General features: G+C 35.6%; 1 protein-coding gene across 1 annotated transcript in view; it reads right to left on the bottom strand.

The window, feature by feature from the left end:
- Positions 1-5247: 5247 nt before the first annotated feature.
- The window catches only part of zgc:112183 (uncharacterized protein LOC550410 homolog), an 18657-nt gene continuing 6558 nt past the window's right edge, over positions 5248-17346 (bottom strand). Inside the window, exons 3-9 of the mRNA XM_053610223.1 lie at positions 13559-13600; positions 11301-11367; positions 11104-11156; positions 10874-10939; positions 8889-8945; positions 6863-6943; positions 5248-6437 (exon numbers count right to left, since the gene is read on the bottom strand). Coding sequence (XP_053466198.1) covers positions 6333-6437; positions 6863-6943; positions 8889-8945; positions 10874-10939; positions 11104-11156; positions 11301-11367; positions 13559-13600 — 471 coding nt within the window. The 3' untranslated portion in view covers positions 5248-6332. The remainder of the gene's footprint in view (positions 6438-6862; positions 6944-8888; positions 8946-10873; positions 10940-11103; positions 11157-11300; positions 11368-13558; positions 13601-17346) is intronic.

The raw sequence follows: 17346 nt of genomic DNA, 5'->3' as shown, positions 1-17346 counted from the left end.
TATAATCTTTGTGCATGGTTGGATGAGATTTGTTTACTCTTTGTCGTTATGACACTATGTAAATTCTAGAAACTTTGCCTTCTGGTAAGAGGCGCAATGATGTACAATGAACTTGCCTGCAAATGAAGCTTCATGCAATTAATGCAAGCCTTTTCCTGTACTTCTCCTGGCCAGGAAGAGGATCAAACCTTAATCTTGTCCAGTTGGAGGGTTTCATCTACGTCTCCAACTTGAACCCAGTGAACTCAGATTGTCTTTACTTTTGCTGCCACCTATCTGCCTGGCACTAGCTAATAAAATGAAACGTGAGCTTGATTTTGGCCCAGATTACCAGTTTATATAACATTACAATATGCACAAGTAATGCCCAAGAGTTGTAGAACAGCTGTATGTACCAACTGAAGGGTTTATTGAGAACACTGTGGGAGAAATAAGTGTGTTCATCATGTCAGACTTAGTTCTGAATTGTAATGTTAACCATGGTTATGAAAGTGGAATCATAATTCTATGGTGTTTTACAGGCCAAATCCAGAGGTGCTGTAAAGGCGTTTGGGGGTTGGTGAGATTCCACAAAGAGACCAAAAAGATCTGTAGTCATCTCAGATCGGACTCACTTAATATTGTTTATATATCTATATACTGTCAGTGGAATTTTCAAGAACATCTCTATGGATCTAATAAATAGACAAAATATTGTGCACATTTAAATAGTGTTCATGAAATAAATCTGTGCTGAGGGTTCATGGAATTTATTTTACAGTTAAAAAGGTGCCTGGCTACAAAACGCTTGAGAACTACTGATGTAGACACAATGTGAAATAGTATTATGAGTAGTATTTTAAAGTATTTTATATGCATGTGTGAGTTGTAATCTCTATTCCATATAAACCTGTTTAGTGTCATCTTATGTAAGTTGTATTTTCTGTTCTTGGTCATTAGAGGGCGAGTGTGAATTTCATTAGAGATGTGAAAATCTGAAAAATTAATCGTACTTGAGAATCGATCCTATTTCAGTTCAAATCTAGTGTCTAATGCATATATATATATATATATATATATATATATATATATATATATATATATATATATATATATATATGCATTAAACACTATATATATATATATATATATATATATATATATATATAAGATGCCTTCAAAAGTAATGAAATCAAATATTTCTCCATTCACAAAAATACAATAAAGAGCAGTAAACAGTAATAAATTAAACAAAGGCAATGTTTGGTGTGATGACCCTTTAAAAAAAAAAAAAAGTAGACTTAGTGTAGTTTTATAAGGAAATGAGCTGTAAGTTTTATTGAGCATCTTGCAGAACCAGTCATGGTTCTTCTGGAGACCTTAACTTTCGCACTTGCTTCTTATTTTTTGCAGCAAAACCCAGCAGCTCATTGTGTTTATTGTCTGAAAAATGTCTCTTATTGACATACAAACATTTTTCTGTAACATTTAATTTTGTGCTGGAAAACTAATGTTTGGAAATCTAAAATGTTTTGTACTTACTCGATAATGTAGAAGTGAAAATTTATTTGTATTATTTTTCTTATTATCTATAGTTTGTACAATAGGGTGTTGGTAACTCTAATCTGTTACAGTTACGTCAAAAAACAAAGTAATCAGATTACATGTACATTTTGTTAAAAAAAAAAAAAGGAAATACTATCAGGATTATTATTATAATTTTTTTTTCGTTTAAAACCAAAGAACTTAATCTTTTGATATAACACAATACTTGTTGCTTGATTATAGTTCTGGTTCTCTCTTGCCAGTCAAGACTCAAGTGAGCCTAGAAATTAACACAAATTGTTTTCTGAAATGCTTTTGTCAGGGTAACCTTACGTCCTCTTTTTCCTGGACATGTTCTCTTTTTCAGACCTTAAAGAGTCTAAATCTGAGAAAATGTCTGGGATTTGGCTTTAGTTTCATTATGATGTGTTTATGGTCTAATACTGCATCATGTGTGCACATATTTGCATTGTTTTAACCCCTCTCTGTAATTCCCACCTTCTCACACACCAACTGGTCGATTCTAAAAGGCTTGCAGCAACTATTGACCAAATTCCTGCCTGTAAACCATTAGCCTACTCTCAGAGAACGTTAAGCACTGTTGTGTACGGCGTCGAACAGTTGCTTGACAGTAGCAGCAAATGATAACTGTCCTGAGTCAAAACGATGCCCATGGCAATATAAGGTCATTTTTAATTTCATGTTATCACATTGCTTCGTATTGCATGGCCATTAAAATGTGTGAATGATGGCAGAAGGGGCAGAAGGTACACTCATGGCATCTAACATTTTATTTTATTCCATGGACATTCAAAAGAATGTAGGAAAAAAATTTAAATGTGGGCAGTGAAGCCAATTTTATTGATATATATTTGTGATGCTAATGGTGTGTCTTTTTCAGTGTATTAAAGTCTGCATTCATAGTAACACTGTTTTGAATGCTATTAAGCCCCCTCCCAAGAAAAAAAAAACCAGGTCCAAACATTGACAAAACAAATCCAAACCTTGAACAGGTTTTAAGCTCTAAAATAAACTCTAAATAAGTATTTTAAATCATATTGCTGTTCTCTTGACTTTATTTACATATGTCACATATGTAAATAAAGCCAACAGAAAAATCCAAAAAGTAATCAGATTACATTACTTTCATATTGTAATACTTGGATTACATTACTGATTAAATTTTTTATGAAGTATTTTGTAACTGTAACGGAATAAATTTTTAAAGTAACCCTCCTAACCCTTAGTCATATATTAAAGCCACTGACAGGTGAAGTGAATAACATTGATTATCTTGTTACAATGGCACCTGTCAAGGGTTGGGATATATTATGCAGCCAATGGACGGTCATTTCTCGAAGTTGATGTGTTGTAAGCAGGAAAAATGGGCAAATGTAAGGATCTGAGTGACTTTGACAAGGGCCAAATTGTGATGGCAAGAGGACTGGGTCAGAGCATCTCCAAAATGGTAGGTCTTGTAGGGTGTTCCTGGTATGCAGTGATTAGTACCTACCAAAAATTGTCCAAGGAAGGACAACTGGTGAACCTGAGACAGGGTCATGGGTGCCCTAAACTCATTGATGCACATGGGGAGCAAAGGCTAACCCATCTGGTCCGATCTTACAGAAGAGCTACTGTAGCACAAATTGCTGAAAAGGTTCATGCTGGCTACGACATCAGAACACAGAAAGACATCAGAACACACAGTGCATCGCCGCTTGCTGCACATGGGACTACGTAGCTGCAGACCAGTCAGAGTGCCCATCCTGACCCCTGTCCACCCCCCGAAAATGCCTACAATGGGCACGTGAGCATCAGAACTGGACCATGGAGCACTGGAAGAAGGTACCAGGTCTGATGAATCATGTTTTCTTTTACATCACGTGGAAGGCCAGGTGCGTGTGTGTCACATACCTGGGGAAGAGATGGCACCAGGTTGCACTATGTGAAGAACGCAAGCCAGTGGAGGCAGTGTGACGCTCTGGGCAATGTTCTGCTGGGAAACATTGGGTCCTGGCATTCATGTGGATGTTACTTTGACACGTACCACATACCTAAACATTGTTGCAGATCAAGTACACCCCTTCATGGCATTGGCCTCTTTCAGCAGGATAATGTGCCCTGTCACACTCCAAAAATTGCTCAGGAATGGTTTGATGACCATGACAAAGAGTTGAAATGACACTCACTCACACCATTCTGTGCAAAGCTATAGACTGATGAATGTAAAAATCCCAGGAAACCCTTTCTGAAATATTCAAACCAGCCTGTTTGGCACCAAGTCACGGTCAAAGACATAGAGATCCCATTTATTCCACATTATGATGTGTGAGGTGAACATTAATTGAAGCTCTTGACCTGTATCTTCATGATTTTATGCATTGAGCTGCTGCCACATGATTGGCTGAATGGATAACTACATGAATGAGCAGGTACACAAGTGTTCTTATTACATTTACCAAACAATCATTTAACCCTTATGTGTCTTTATGGATGTCTTTTTCATTTTTTTTTCCCATCATTTTGTCTGTGTTAATGCAAAGCATATATTTTGCAAAAGGTGTGTATTTTTATTGGAATTTTAAATATTTCACCTTCATTTGCTTTCATAAATCTATTTTAAACTAGGTACACGAAATAGTTACACTCAGGATCTTAAGGACAAAAAATTCCCCATTGAAACCAATTCAAACTGCAATATTTAATCCCCATGACATTTATTCATAAAATCATGCATTTGGTGTTAATAGGCTTTTATTTTGTTGAAAAGGTTTCAAAACATTGATTTTTTTTCTTTTATTTCTGAAACGTGTAGTATTTTCTCAGGTTTAGCCTCTGGGGGAAAATACATACTTTTCCTTTTTTCTGATTCTGCTGTATTATAGAGTGCTGCAGACCAACTGAATAAATGATGCAGCTATAATTGTGTGTATGGATATCAGAGTTGTGGTATGTATGTGTGTACTGAAAATTGTGTGTGTGTGAACAGTTTGAAAGAAAGAAATGATATTGTACCGGAAATCACAAATCCCATCCCATGTATACGAGTCACAGAAGATTACTGAGCTTTGAAGATTTTTTCCTTATGAGACAGCGCTTAAAGGGTTACAACTCTGAAAATGAATGAATGCCTGGTAATTATGATCAGAACTGATGCTGGTAAAAAATCGAAGTCAGTGAAATTGGAAAAAAATATATTAATATATAATATTTCTATGACAGTTTTTTTTAACATGGACATTTTTGTCCTTTATGGACCTGAGTGGTAGGTTTTTCATTTGTCTGGTTTTTTTTTTTTTTTTTAATCTGACACTGCATCAAAAATATGAATGCATCAAAATTAATGCTGTTATTAATCATTGACAAATCAAAAAGACTAATAATCAAAGAAAAGAAAATTCTGCTTAGCATGTAGTGTATGGAAAATAATTACTTTTTTTTTTTTTTAACTAAATGTCTGTGGCATTACATAAACAAACCAGCATTCTGAAAGTGGAAACATATATTCGTATATAATGTTTTTATGATGGTCTTTGGAGATGGACATTTTTGTCCTCTATGGACCTATGTGTAACTTTTTTTAATTGACGCACATGGGTTAATAAAATATGACCTTTGTGCTTTTTTCTATTATTATTAGACATTACCAAGCATAACTCCTAAAATTAGGATAAGAAAACACCAAAGTAAGAAAGTAAGATATGAAAAAGAAAACACCACCACAAAAGTAAAGAAACTTTAAGGGAATAGAAGATTTTCATCCAACCCCTAACAGAACCACTTCTGTAAATTGACTTACATAACTTAAGAAACACATTGCAACAACACTCTACATTACAAAATAGAAATTTATACAGTATCTATACAGAGCAATTTGTCTTGGCACTTTGTGATCTCAGGAACAAAGTCACTGAGTTACACATAACAACTAAATAAGACTAGTAGCAATATTCAATAATCAAGTCTAGTTTCACAACGCAATTTAACATCAAGAGTTGATAATTTAAACACCTCACAAATCTGATATACAAACCAGATGTTTATACAGATGTGAACTGCATGTTACAATCATGAGAACATGACCAAATAGCCTGGACCCCCCCCCCACCAAAAAAAAAAAGAAGTCACAGATAGATGCCAAGTGTAAAGGTGGTGTGAAAGTCCATTGATTTGCTTTTTGAATTAAATTTCAGAGAAACACTTTACTCAAAAACAAGGCATCATGAACATAAAACTACAAAACCACAAATTTCTATATACAAATTCATTAACATAAAAATATGGCTTAGAACAGTTTTCAATGTTAGTGGTCCAAATTTGTAAATGTGCTTAGAGCTGTAGTTTTGACACTTATACCAACTTCAGTACTCGAATTAAGAGAGATGATGATGAGAGAAAAATACCGTCCTCACAAGTGAACCAAAATGAACTGTATATTTAACAAGAGATTTGGGTTGCTTCATTTAATAATTAACTCAAAAAAAAAAAAAAAAAAAAAACCCAAAAAACCCCCAGAGAGACAAGCGCTTGGAGAATCCACATACAGCTGCTGCATACCTCAGCACACTAAGCTCCATTATCTTTAATTACAGCCAGAGAACAAAGACAGACAAAGTCTACACCTGATGGTAAAAGCAAGAGGGGTTTAATGCCACACACATCCAAATAAGTATTTCTCTCACACATTATGTCTCTTCACACCATTATCGCTGGCCATCACTGCTTTTCTGCGTGGATTTGTTGTTGCCACTTTCTTCCTTATTGGTTTGTCTCTTCCTTCCTCGCTCCGTTACGAGTAGGTGAAGTCATCACATGAGTGAACTGCAACAGTTGGACTTCTGTTTCTGGGTCTCGATGTAATCATGGATCTGGAACTTCGGCTCATGAGGCTGTTGGGCTGATCTGTGCTTCAGCTCTCTGTGTTTACAATAAAGACAAAACAGGCAATGTTTTAACTACCAGTTACTAGATCATCACTTTACAATATTATTTCAACATTTGGGTTGATGGAAAATTAAAGGAAGTAAAATGGGTAGAATTTTACATTAAAACAACAACAACAACAACAATAATAGCAACATCAACAAAAACACTACTACTACTACTACTACTACTAATAATAATAATAATAACAACAACAATCATCAAATGACTTTTGCAATGCCAATTAATGATGGAAAAATTATTATTTCTAAATGAAGGCTGGGAAAATGGAAAGTTGTTGTTTTTTTGTTTTTTTTTACTGTTTTGTTTTACATGTTATGAGAACAGCTGTAAGTACTTAATAAACTATTTAATTAGAATTACAAGAAAAACAGTATAGTTTTAATAACAGAACCTGCCTTGCTATGGCGAGGAATGCAAGCTCCACATTAACACCTGTCTTGGCACTCGTCTCCATGAAAGGAACTCCATACTCCTTGTTTAAAATAAAAGGGAGGCAAGGTTTGTTTTTAGAAAAGAAAACAACAACAACAACAACAACAACAACAATCTGTTCACACATACACTAGACCAGTATTGACCTCTATGAATTTGTCATGCAACAAAATGTAATACAAAATTTGTCTTTCGTCTGTGCTCTGTTTAAGCTGATTTGTACCGTAAACATGAATGATGTGCTGTTTTTGTTTTTAAGATACTATAACAGACACATATCAAACTGAATCTATGACAGAGTGGTGTTTCAGTAATTAAATCATATTCAACTTAAAAAACCAAACTATTAATCTAGCAAAATTAGTATTACTAATTAGTGAGGATTTGTGCTAATATATATATATATATATATATATATATATATATATATATATATATATATATATATATATATATATATATTTATTTATTTTTGCATATATACAGTATGACATCTTAAAACCCAGCAAAAACACAGTACAAAATGTGTATAGTTGCATTTACACGTATATGCAATGCTAACTTCATAAATTCCCAGAACTGTGTATAAAATTTTGGTATCAGACTCCAGTGAAGAGTTTGGCATCATATGTCATTTAAAGGTGCATTAGGTAAGATCAGACTATTTTTTCCCCCAAGACTAGGTCTCTAACAGTTATGTAGGTGGATTCAACATTTTAATGATTTTTTTTTTAAACTCCTTGTGCCCATCTCCTCATTCCCACCTATGTTCTCGAAGCTCCGCCCCAGGCTCCATGTTGGCCTGTAAAGTGTCTATAAAATGACTGACAGGAGGCGAATCCAAACACAAACAAGCATTCTGGACTAGAAGTCAGTTTTCACCAAAAAGGTTTTCTCAGCCACTTAATACACATGTGCTGAAGAAAGGACTACTGCACCTTTAATAAAGCAAACACATATCCCTCCAAAGTACCTTAGGTTTAGGAAGTGTTCTTGGCTTATCAGTATTTACTTGAACATTTCTGCACACACAGTCAGTAAGTGTAAGCAACAGGACTTGTGGTACAAACTTGCATGTGTTTTTGCCACTCATACAAACTACTTCATCATTTACAACACGCGTCCATTGACACTGACCTAATAACACTAACGAATATACATTTTTGGACCTGTACTTCACATTTCTTACAAAAGCACTGCCCATACAATTTCTCCTCCTCAACAATGGCCCTCAGACATTCTCACACCCTCGCAGTTGTCTCATATTCTCTCCTACCAAACCAATTGCACCTTCTAAATCCGTATTCATTCTCATACACTTCACACCTTTAAAATGCATGTCTTCCAAGTGAGTAAAGACAGAACTGAAGTCAGCCTCTTACCTCCAGTGCTGTGCTTACAGTGCTTACAAACTGAGCACTCAAAAATTACTGTAGCAAAAGTGATCTACAGTACGTACACATAATGTCCATATTTCAGCAGCTCCCTTTTTTTAAACATGAACCATCATGGCTTCTGTAGCAGATACTCTGTTGCAGCTTGTACATGCATTTATGTTTAGATTTAAATTATTTACTTGATGACAGCTTACTGAGAAAAGGAAGAGTTTTCACTGACAAAGATTTTTCCTTTTTTTGCTGATTTTATTAGCGAACACAGCTTGAGACGTATGTGTGATGGACAGAGAAGTATGCTTTTATTCTCAGTGTCAAGTTCAAAACAGATGTCTCATAACCAAACAAAAACACCAACTTCAAATCAGTGAGTCTTCTTTTACATCATAATTAACCATAAACGGTGGTCAACATTCAGTCAAGTTAGTTGCTTTGTTGGACCGTTGTTTAAATTATTAATTTTATGCAGTTCCACCTTTACAAATTTTATTGAATACCCCTGATTTATCCCTGTTATGTATTTCATTCACTGTAAGAGTTAGTGAAAAGGCTGTGTTTTTGAATTTGTGAAGTGGAATAAGGGTCTCTTACCTTGGCCAGCTTCTGTCCTTCCTCAGGCTTAATGACTCGTTCAGCTGCCATGTCTGACTGTAGAAATGCACACAGTCATATATGCTCATTACTCAAATGTAACCACCTGGATTTTATTCCACTTTCAGTGCTTTATCAATATGCAAATTGATCAAAGAATGTAAGCCAGGTTGTGTCAGTATCCAGGCTAGCACGTGTTAGAAAACATGTCTTAAACTGGCATGCAGTGTTCAACGACATTATTTAAACGCTAAAACATGATGGAGTGCGCTGTTACATAGGCGGTGTGATCCGGCCTGTTGTGAAGCAGAGTTACTGTTTACACCCTGAAATTGATTATTTTTCCAATAACACCACACCCAGAGGGGTTTATTCCTCTTGTACCACAGCAATTTGCTTGTAACACTAACAATTTTTTAATTATTACAGAACATGTACTTTATCACTCTTTAGTAACAGTTGATGTTGTGTAACCTCCGGAAACCAGTTAGTTCCTGTTCTCAAACTAAAGCAGCACCAGCCTCTCGTTCCATAAGATTTAAAAAAAAAAAAAAAAAAAGCACCTCATTATGTTAGCGTGAAAAGATGTTCCTGTGTCTAAAATCTTAAAGGAACAGCTTTACAAAGCGTTGCACTGGACACAACTATATATTAGCCAAAAAATGCTAAAGAAACATCTCCTCACAGAACAGTTCACCATATCAACGATTACAAATTGTTTTGATCTGTTAATGTGGACCTTCAACCATTCAAGCCCCTGTGCAAGTTGTTACTATAGAAACTATAAAGTATTAGCATAAGAGCATTAATATAAACCAGTGATTCGCCTTGCAGACACACTCCTGTTATAGAATAGTAATCAACACCCTCAGACCAATCAGAATTGAAAATTCAACATGTGGTATAATAATAATAATATTAATACTACTAATACTACTACTACTAATATTATTATTATTATTATTATTATTATTATTATTAACAACAATGGTAGGTGTCAGTAAGAATGTGAGGAGCCACTTCAATACTGGACTGCATTCAATAATCCACTATTTTTGATTTGTGTTTAGTCATTTACTGGCACAATGAAAGTAATTCATATTCAACATCAACCTCAGCAGTGCAACAGCTGGTGAGAGAGGTGAGACTAAAACTGTGCCAGCTCAGAAACTAATGTCTGTATAAACGAGATATATATATATATCAAAATAATGAATGAGAGAAATTTGTATTTGATACATTTATTCAGATAAAATGCCTCATTGTTATCGAGTATTAGTGTGTTGACTGATTACTCAACATTTAAGTGATTATTAGAATACTATAAACTATGTCTTTGTATAAAAAAGTGAGAAAAAGAAGATTACTGTGAAAAACCATTACAAACAAATCCATTACATGGTTTTCACAAGCAAAAATATGGATGTAAAAACCTTTTTATGTGACTGGATATTTGTGTATTTCCAAGACCAGCTTTTCTCAAATCATGCAGTCGAGAACAGGAAGTGCTGCATTTATGTCAACGGGATTAAACCAGGTGCCTACGGCTCTTATCACATGCAGCCAGCTGTGCAGGCCTTTGAATTAAATGCACACACAAATGTCTGCATGTTGCACTTTATACTAGCAGAGGTCCATATTGCACAGTTGCAAAAACACTACACTATTATCAAGTTATTACTTTTCAGGCTTAGGACAGGACACCATAAAGCCCACAAGGGTCAGTGCAGCCTGACAAAGGTCAATCATCTGAATTGTGTCAGAAATGTTTCACTTGTCTACTAATATTTTGCAAAAAAAAAAAAATGACAGTGAATACCAAGAGCAGCTTACATTTTCTATAAAATCTTATACTTTCCTTGCAAATCTTGTTAGGGATTTCCCAAGCATCACCATTTAAAAACTTAAAACAAATACAGGTGAGTATTATTCAGTTTTACTTTCAGAGGAGTTTCTTGAGCTCCTCCCCAGGAAGTTCCACTTACCTTGTTGCCAAGCAACATGATGACCACATCCTTCTGTGCATATTCATGTATTTCAGTCAGCCAGGCCTGCATGGTGATACAGATGGAAGAAAATAATTGAGATGACGTGAGAAGACAGACCTTGCATCAAGAAAACAAAAAGCCCTGCCATTTGAAAAGGAGCGCAAATGCTGCTTCAGAACAGAAAAATGACTTCTCGCTCAAATTGCACATTAGAATTCCACACTTACCCTGATATTGTCAAAAGATGATTTTCTTGTAATGTCATACAGAAGTAGGAGAGCTGAAGGGGTGAAAAGACAAACTGAGGACAAGCATCTCAAACATTTTACTGGGCTGAAAATGCACTATTGTCAAACATCTTTATCTTCGCCTTTTCAAAACGATCAGATTATTATACAAAGTGGCTAAAAAAAGGTGCCGTTACCCTGTGCATCTCGATAGTAGGCATGAGTAACACTGCGGAACCTTTCCTGTCCTGCCGTGTCCCAAATCTGCAAGACAGTCAATTCAATCAATAAGATGGATTTACTCTACTATTCTAAACATCTCTTGACATCAGTAATAATAGCTGGTTCATATAGTAACACTGCATCTTGGAAATGTAATTATTTGTCATGTTCAAAAGGGGTTTTTAAAAAAAAGAAGAGAAAAACAGGAACTCAGTTTGATACGAATCCTGTGCCAGGCTCAGCATTTACCATAAGCTCGGCTGATTTTGGATAAATCCCATCTCTGAACAGGAAGAAAGAAAAGGTTGACTGAAAGTGTGAACCCAGCCTTCAAACTACGCCAGAAATAGCAGATGTTATATAACAGCCAATTCACACTAATAACCTGAAGGTAGTCTCACAGGAAGCAAAGTATATTTTTGCTTCTCAGCTGTGCTATAAGGAGATGCGATATACAGAACTAGGATACTGTGTATGATTCCACAAATGGGCTTTTGAAGAATAATAATCTGCAGTTACTGTACAACATTGTTACAAAATTGACCTTAAATATTTTTCTTTCTTTCTTTCTTTCTTTATTTATTTATTTTGTAAAACACTGTGGAAGACAAAACAGGATTCTCTTACTGTGCTGCATAGAGACTTGCATAAAACCTAATTTGCCAATAGACAATTATGAAAATGTAATATCTCATGATATTGAATGGGAGGGCTATAAAAATTCTAGTATCCATCAGCAACTCAGCACTACTATTATTATACCATTATAGTCGAGTCTAATTACACAGGGTCTCATCATACACATAAACCTATTACACATATACATGAAGACAAACTCTTTGATAGACAGATAGGCAACACCATTTGTGATTCCTATTTTGTTTTTTAAAGTCAAGAATTTCAAGTCCATAATTAGTATGTGTGTACTTAAAAAAAAAAAAAAAAAAAAAAAAAAAAAAAAAAAAAAAAAAAAAAAAAAAAGGAAAGAAAAGAAAAGAAAAAGAAATGCAAGCATGGTGAAAAGAACAGCCGAGTTCTTTCGTTCAAACCACAAAACTTATCGTTCTGTAGTTTGTCCCTCCATGTAATTTGGCTTTTCTTTCACCATGTTTGCTTAGTCTATTTACATTTTTTTTTCCAAATTCATTTTGAAATCTCAGTGATTCATGTTGATTACACCCGCTATTGTATTTCAAGTGCGCCTTCTCCATCACTGCTGATGATGTGTTACAGATGTGTCAGAGAAGCAGGATTACATACATAGCTAGAATGAACACAAAATCTAGGGTCCATTTAACCAAATGTATTTGGTGACACAGCAATCAATGATAGGCTGAATAAATGTATAGTCTGGACTTGAAGGAAAATCAGGCCCAGTCTTTACATCATACCATTCTGAGTTTTGTTTGTTTTTTAAATGTAAAACCACTTGTGGTGCTTTAGTTTTTGGAGGCACAAAGGCAAAAATAATCCACTTTACAGCATTAGGGTAAGAAAGCCTTGGCTTGCGTTTTGTGTACCAGTGAAGGGAAATTGTACTGCTACAGTACACAAAGACATCCTATACAATATTGTGCTTCCAAATTTGTGGAAATAGTTTGGTTAAGGCCTACATATGGGTGTGATGGTCAGGTGTCCATAAACTTTTGGCTGTATAGTGTAAGGCAAAAAATTCCATCAACAGCAACAAAAAATTACACCATAAACTAAATATAAGATTATTACCCATTTCTAGACATTTGTACTACTTTCAAGTTTGAAATTTTCAATTTGCCAATAATTTTGCTTCAAGAAATAAATTCTTAAAATGGTAAGAATGATCTACCAATAGAGCAAGATTATTTCAGGTTGTACAAATAGGATTAATAATCTTATATTTGGATCATTGTTACCTTATAGGAAATAATGCAAACAAATTTGACTATATTCAAGATATGTTCACTTGATAAGATGTCTCTTTTTTTGTAGTGCTGGTATATCTTTATCACCATTTACAGTATTATTACAAATGCTAGATGTTAAAAGATGGTACTTTGGATATGGTCGTTTTTATGTCAATACACAATGTTTATATTTGTGGAACAAATGCACAATTACACCGAATAACTAAGCAGCTGCTTTCTTTATGAAATGCTTTATATTATGCATGTTAACGATCAAGATTATGACCACATGACTACCTTGAATTATGGACAAGCGGTAGAATGATGCAAATGATGGACAACTCACTTACCTGGAGCTTGACTTTCATGTTATCCACAGTCACCACCTTGTTCTGAGAGGAAAAAATAAAGATAAAGAAAAGAAAAGAGAAACAGTAGCCAGATATAATTTGGTGAAGCGCAATAAAAAGATGTCATTTTCCAGTCACAAGAATAAATCACATTTAACAGTTTATCAAGTATATATATGCACACATGCAGTCTCACACCAATTCAGTTCCGTGTAAAGCGTAGGCCCTTTAAAGTACAGCTCTCCGCTTAGACTTAATTACCCAGGAGAGAAGAAAGATGGCAATCAAAAATAACAGCCAGTCTCCCTGTTCCTTTCCTGACGACGTGTCTGGTCAGCATGTGCTGAACAAAATGTTTCAAAATTACACCTCCTGCCCTGAAAACATGACGCTTATTAAAAATCATTTCACACGTCACTGCCAAATGGCTCAATGAACTTGGGAAAAAAACAGAGAAATGCTTCACGCTGACAGGCGTTAGAAATGACAGAATCAAGCTGAGACACACTGTTAATGGTGAGGCTCAAAAACTACGGGTGGCTTGATAACATGGAGATTCGCCAAGTAGAAAACACTTCATTAAACCTCATAATATAAACCAACGTCTTTGATTTGTCTTAGACAGCATAAAACAATCTGTTTCAACAAACAACAAAAGAAAAGCAAACCACGGACCATGAATGTGTGTTAGAAAAGTAAAATATGTAGGTACCTTGTGCTGCTTCTATCCAAGTGATGTCAAACTAGCTAGTAAAGTTCTTATGTTGGGAGAGAACCTTAGAAATTTATAGATGATATGGATTTCACAAGGTGTCAGAAATTCGTGCTATGAATCTCCCATTCTTAAACATCCTAAAGGTGCTCTAATGGATTCAAATCTGGTGACTGGGGAGGCGACTGATGAACACTGAGCTCATCGTCATTTCAGTTCCAGATGACTTGTAGTTTGTGACATGGTGCATTATAATGCTGGAAGTAGCCATTGTAAGATGCATGTAGTCAACAATACTGTGGCATTCAAAAAATGCTTAACTGGCATGAGGGCCAGAATGTGCCAAGAAAAAACTTTCCCTATACCACTACACCACCACCACCACCACCCGCTGCCTGAACTTTTGGCAGGTTGGGTCCATGAAATCATCTTGTTGATGTCAAATTCTGACCCAAACATCTGTATGTTGCATCAGAAATCAAGATTCATCAGGCCAGGTAACATTTTTGGAAAATTCAGCTGTCCAGTATCAGTGAGCCTCTGCTCACAGTAGCCTTAGATTCCTGTTCTTGGATGATAGGAGTCAAACCCAGTGTGGTTTTTTGGTGTTGTAGCCCATCCACCTCAAGCTTCAATGTGTTGTGCATTCTGGGCAGTGGATATTTCCACCCGCAGAACTGCTGCTCACTGGACTTTACACTATTCTGTGTAAGATCTACAGAGAGTTAGGCATGAATATTAGAAATTTATAACACTTTTCAATCAGATATTTTGCCATTGCCAAATGACCCAAGTACCACAGAATCTATTTTGTAACCAAGTATCTGTGTTGAGTTTGGTTAGCTTTCTTTCCAAGATAAAAGAGTATCACATGGGGACCCAGGGATTGAGTTAGAAATAGTACATATGATGGATTGGTCAGAATTGTCAAATGTGTCCCAATTGGCATTCTACCATGGTAAAGAGCATGGATTAAAGTTAGCTGGAATGATCTGGAAAGGTGTTCTGGCACAATCAGTAACTTAGCAGCTAGATGCACAAAAACAGCTTGCTAAATGAATGAATAGAAATCTACCAAAAAACCTTTTTTTTTTTTATTTGCCTTCCATGTTATCCCAGTCAATTTGTCCCAATTAATGTGCCACATGAAGTCATGTGATAAAGGAAATCATTGCTTAATAAAACTGCTACTCTGGCAGATGGCACTAACTAATCTAAATTTAAAATAAAATCTTTCATAAACGAAAAATAGAAAGAAATAGGATCACATGATGCAAACCATGCCTAAAGCAACAGAAACAAAGCAGGCATCCAGAAGTAAGGTGGCAATTAGGGCAATCTAAACTGAAAACAGAACTGGCAACCATCGCACATTCTGCACCAAGAGCTTTGTATTTTAACACCCCAGTAAAGTGCTATGAGTTATTAAACATATACCAAAATACACCAAGAGAGTTCTTTTTCCCCTCCAGTAAAAACAGCACACGAGCCAGTCGACAGTGGACTCTGGAATGATTGATAGGTGTTTGAACAGGTGTTTTCAACATTCTGATATTAACTGACTGGAAGCCCCACCCCCTTCCCCCGTCTCACTTTACTAATCTTTTCACCAGAGCACTATGGTTTCATTTTCTCACTTGAAAAATGCCTTCATCTGGCACCTTTACTTTTTGTCAAGGTAAATGGAGAATGTTTCGAATTTACTAAAGTGAAATAAAAATCGATCAACGTACACTATATATACACTATACACTATAAAACACTCAAATGTGCTTTTCATGGAGCTCGCTTTGTGCACAGGGGCATGGTCATGCTGAAACAGGTTTGTGACCTTAATTCTAGTTAAATCTTAATGTTAACACATACACAGATATCCTTTAGTTTTTGGATCCACACAAGTAAAAATAATCCATGTTACAGCATTAGGGTATGAAGGCCTTGCACACGGTCTGTGTTCCTGTTCATCTCAAAGGTGTTCAGTGGGGTTAAGTTCTTCTATTCTAACCTTGGCAAACCATGTCTTCATGGAGCTTGTTTTTGTGTACAGTGGCATTGTTATGCTGGAACAGGTTTGGGCCATTTAGTTCCATTGAAGGAAAATTGTACTGCTACAGTACACAAAGACATCCTATAATTGTGTGCTTCCGACTTTGTGGCAGTTTGGGGAAGAACCACATACGGGTGTGATGGTCAGGTGTCCACTTACTTTTGGCCACACAGTGTATGTTTGACTTAGTTAACATTAGTCAAATATATAGTTGAATTAGTTAACTGTCACTAAAGACAAATGCATATCCAGTTCTTCAGGCAGGAAGACATGTACTGCAATAATGCTCTCTCTCAGACATGGTTTTCCGGCACTTACATCATCACAACCTGACAAATAACTGCTTCTTTTAGAATAGTACAGCTCGTCATTACTACTGTTGACTCAATTTTATACTGCTACATATCAAGGCATTAATTTCTAAATACTTACAACAATCTCAAGCTTTTTTTTAGTGCAAACTAGTCAGTCGTGCAACCTGACAAAGTTCTCTGACCTACACACACTGTAACCCACACTGCCTGTTAACAAAATCATTAATGTCCTTGCCTAGTGCCAAGACTCTGACCTATAACCGCAGCAATGCACTCATGTGTACCACAAAATAGCAAGAAGTTTTCACATCTGCAGCCATACACACAACTCTGCAATAGTCATTGTCCTTCTGGGTTTAGTATAAATCATGAGCTTGACTCATACTGACACAGTGAGATTTTTAGTCACCTTTTTTTTTTAATGAGCTTGCATCCATCCCTCTACCCACAGTTCTAAGAAAAAACACACACCTTCCAGACCTAATTTAGTATAATAGAAATCATGATCTGCCAAGTGAACCAGAGACAAAACCTAAAACATTTTACAACCCAATATTCATTCTTAACACGAGTATGCCCAAATTATTTTCTTTTGATCATATATGTACAGAACTACTTAATAGAACATAAATTTTCCAACCCAACTGAATTACTTTCTGTCAGAGTGTGTGTCAGATAGTTTGCCACTCAGTGGTGAATCATCAGTCTTTGAGGG

This window comes from Ictalurus furcatus, chromosome 2 (assembly GCF_023375685.1).
Source record: "Ictalurus furcatus strain D&B chromosome 2, Billie_1.0, whole genome shotgun sequence".
Classification (NCBI taxonomy): Eukaryota; Metazoa; Chordata; class Actinopteri; order Siluriformes; family Ictaluridae; genus Ictalurus; species Ictalurus furcatus.
The sequence above is the reverse complement of the archived record's forward strand: the minus strand, read 5'-3'. Positions and strand labels throughout refer to the sequence as shown.